The 2,933-nt window shown below is 36.7% G+C and overlaps 1 protein-coding gene across 1 annotated transcript; it reads left to right on the top strand.

Moving 5' to 3' along the window:
* The first annotated feature begins 826 nt into the window (after positions 1-826).
* On the top strand, positions 827-2,503 carry LOC111378517. The gene is made up of 3 exons (XM_023001731.1): positions 827-838; positions 1,454-1,659; positions 2,287-2,503. Exons 1-3 carry the CDS (start codon positions 827-829, stop codon positions 2,501-2,503), a joined length of 435 nt encoding a protein of 144 aa, XP_022857499.1.
* Positions 2,504-2,933: the final 430 nt, after the last annotated feature.

The following is a 2,933-nucleotide window of genomic DNA, read 5'->3' as shown; positions in this document are numbered from 1 at the left end:
AAAGCTTGTATCAAGGGTCAAAGAGCGTAGAGGATTACCATAAGGAGATGGAGTTGCTTATGATTAGGGCGAATGTGGTGGAAGATTGGAAAGCTACTATAGCACGATTCTTGAATGGGTTAAATAGTGAAATTGCTAATGCCATTGAATTGCAACACTATGTGGAGTTAGAGGATATGTTACACATTGCCATGAAGGTAGGGAGATAATTGAAGAGGGAGGGGACAACTAGGCAACCATTAGGTTCTTCGGGTTCTAATTCATCTTGGAAGCCAAGGTGGGATAATAATAAGGTGACAGGGCTGTACCTAAAGGTAGGAATGATTGGTAAAAGGGAAAAGATGAAGGCGCTAGCAAAACAATACCAAAATCGGAGTTGTAACCATCAAAGAATAGAGACATCAAGTGTTTTAGGTGCTTGGGGTCGAGGCACATCGCTTTGCAATGTCCAAATAAAAAGGCAATAGTGTTACGGGATAATGGAGAGGCAGTAAGCGAAAGTGAAGGCGACTATGACGACATGCCGGCCTTAGACGAGGTTAGTGATGGAGAAAAATTTGAAGGAGCCGTTGGGGATTTACTTGTCGCAAGGAGAGCTCTTACTACTCATATCAAGGCGGATGACTTGGAGTTGTAGTGGGAGATCATCTTCCATTCTCGATGACATGTTAACAATACGGTATGCAGTGTAATAGAAAAGTTAAATTTAATATTGTTGAAGCATCCTAGGCCATATAAATTTCAATGGTTAAATGAAAGTGTAGAAGTTAGGGTTAATAGAAGGGTGTTAATAAATATATAAATTGGTAGCTACCGGGATGAAATAATGTGTGATGTGGTACCGATGCAAGTGAGACATATTTTATTGGGAAAATCATGGTAATATGATAGGAAGGCTATGCATGATGGGTATAAAAATTGCCATAGTTTCGTCAATGATGGGAAGTCTATCACTCTTGACCATTAACATCGGTGCAAGTAAATGAGGACCAAATTAAATTAAGGAATGAGGAAGAGAGGAGAGTAAGTGAGTTAGAAAAAATGAGAGAAATGTATGAGCGAAAGAAACAAAGAGAAAACTATGAGATAGTGAGTAAGAGAGAAAATTGTGAGGTTGCTATTAGAGAGAAAAAGAGAGAGGAGCCACAAGAGAGAAAAGAAGGAGAGTCTTCCGAGAGAAAAGAAAAATCATGATTGAATTTCTTTGCAAAAGAGAGTGAGTTGAGTAGGGCAATAATTGAGAATAGAGAGATGTTTTTATTATTATACAAGGAAACACTCCTCAATTTGGAGGAAGCTAAGACCCCCTCCCTAGTTTGGCTAAAACTGTTTTGTAGAAATTCTAAGATGTATTCTCGGAGGACATACCTAATGGATTCCACCCATTCGGGGAATTGAACATCAAATTGACTTCATACCCAAAGCAGTTATTTTGTATCGACTAGCTTATTAGAGTAATCCTGAGAAGACCAAGGAGCTTCAGAGGCAAGTGGATGAATTGATGAAAAAAGGCTATGTTCGTGAGAGCTTGAGTCCATATGCCGTTCCAGTGTTACTAGTGCCAAAGAAAAATGGGACATGGCAGATGTGCATGGATTGTAGAGTCATCAACAATATGACGGTAAAGTATCATCACCCTATTCCTAGGTTGGATGATATGTTAGATGAATTGCATGGTACTTGTATTTTTAGTAAAATAGATCTTAAAAGTGGGTACCATCAAATTCGTATGCAGAAAGGTGATGAATGAAAAATGGCATTTAAAACTAAATATGGTTTATAAGAATGGTTAGTTATGCCTTTTGGACTCACAAATACACCAAGCACTTTTATGCGCTTAATGAACCATGCTTTACGTACTTTCATTGGAAATTTGTTGTAGTATACTTTGATGATATATTAATCTATAGCAAAAATCTTGATGAGCATGTGGAACATTTACGTTGTGTCCTTGTAATATTAAGAAATGAATAATTATATGCTAACTTTAAAAAGTGTACACTTCATATGGAAAAAGTGGTATTTCTAGGATTTGTAGTTAGCGCTAATAGGGTAGAAGTGGATGATGAGTAAATTAAAGCTATTTAAGATTGGCCTACACCTAAAAGCATAACTGAAGTTAGGAGCTTCCATGGATTGGCTAGTTTTTATAGGAGATTTGCAAAAGATTTTAGTACAATCACTACACCACTTACAAAGGTCGTTAAGAAAAGTGTGGGTTTCCATTGGGGCGAGAAGCAGGAACATGCATTTAAACGATTAAGGATAAATTATGTAATGCACCAGTTTTAGACCTGATTTTAGTAAAACTTTAGAGAATGAGTGTGATGCATCAAGGATAGGTATTGAAGAAGTTTTAATTCAGGACAAAAGACCGATAGCTTATTTCAGTGAGAAATTGAGATGGGCTGCATTGAATTCCCAACATACAATAAGGAATTGTATTCACTTGTTTGGGCCTTTGAGACTTGGTTGCATTATTTATGGCCAAAGGAATTTATAATTCACACCGATCACGAGTTATTGAAGCATTTGCATGGTCAAAGAAAGTTGAACAAGAGGCATGCCAGATGAATGGAGTTTATTGAAACATTTCCATATGTCATCAAGTACAAACAAGGTAAAGTAAACATAGTGGCAGATGAGTTATCTTGGAGGTATACATTAATAACCTTTCTTGGTTCTAAATTGCTTGGTTTTGAACACATTAAGGAATTGTATGAAAAGGATGTAGATTTTTCTGAAATTTATAAATATTGTGATAAGAGGGCTATTGATAAATTCTTTAAGCACGAAGGTTATTTATTTCTGGAAATAAACTGTGTGTACCTAATTGTTGAATACGAGAGTTATTGGTGAGAGCAGCTCATAGTGGTGGACTTATAGGATACTTTGGGATACAAAAGACCTTAGAGATGTTAGGTAAGCATTTC

This window comes from Olea europaea, unplaced genomic scaffold (assembly GCF_002742605.1).
Source record: "Olea europaea var. sylvestris unplaced genomic scaffold, O_europaea_v1 scaffold1828, whole genome shotgun sequence".
NCBI lineage: Eukaryota > Viridiplantae > Streptophyta > Magnoliopsida > Lamiales > Oleaceae > Olea > Olea europaea.
The sequence above is the reverse complement of the archived record's forward strand: the minus strand, read 5'-3'. Positions and strand labels throughout refer to the sequence as shown.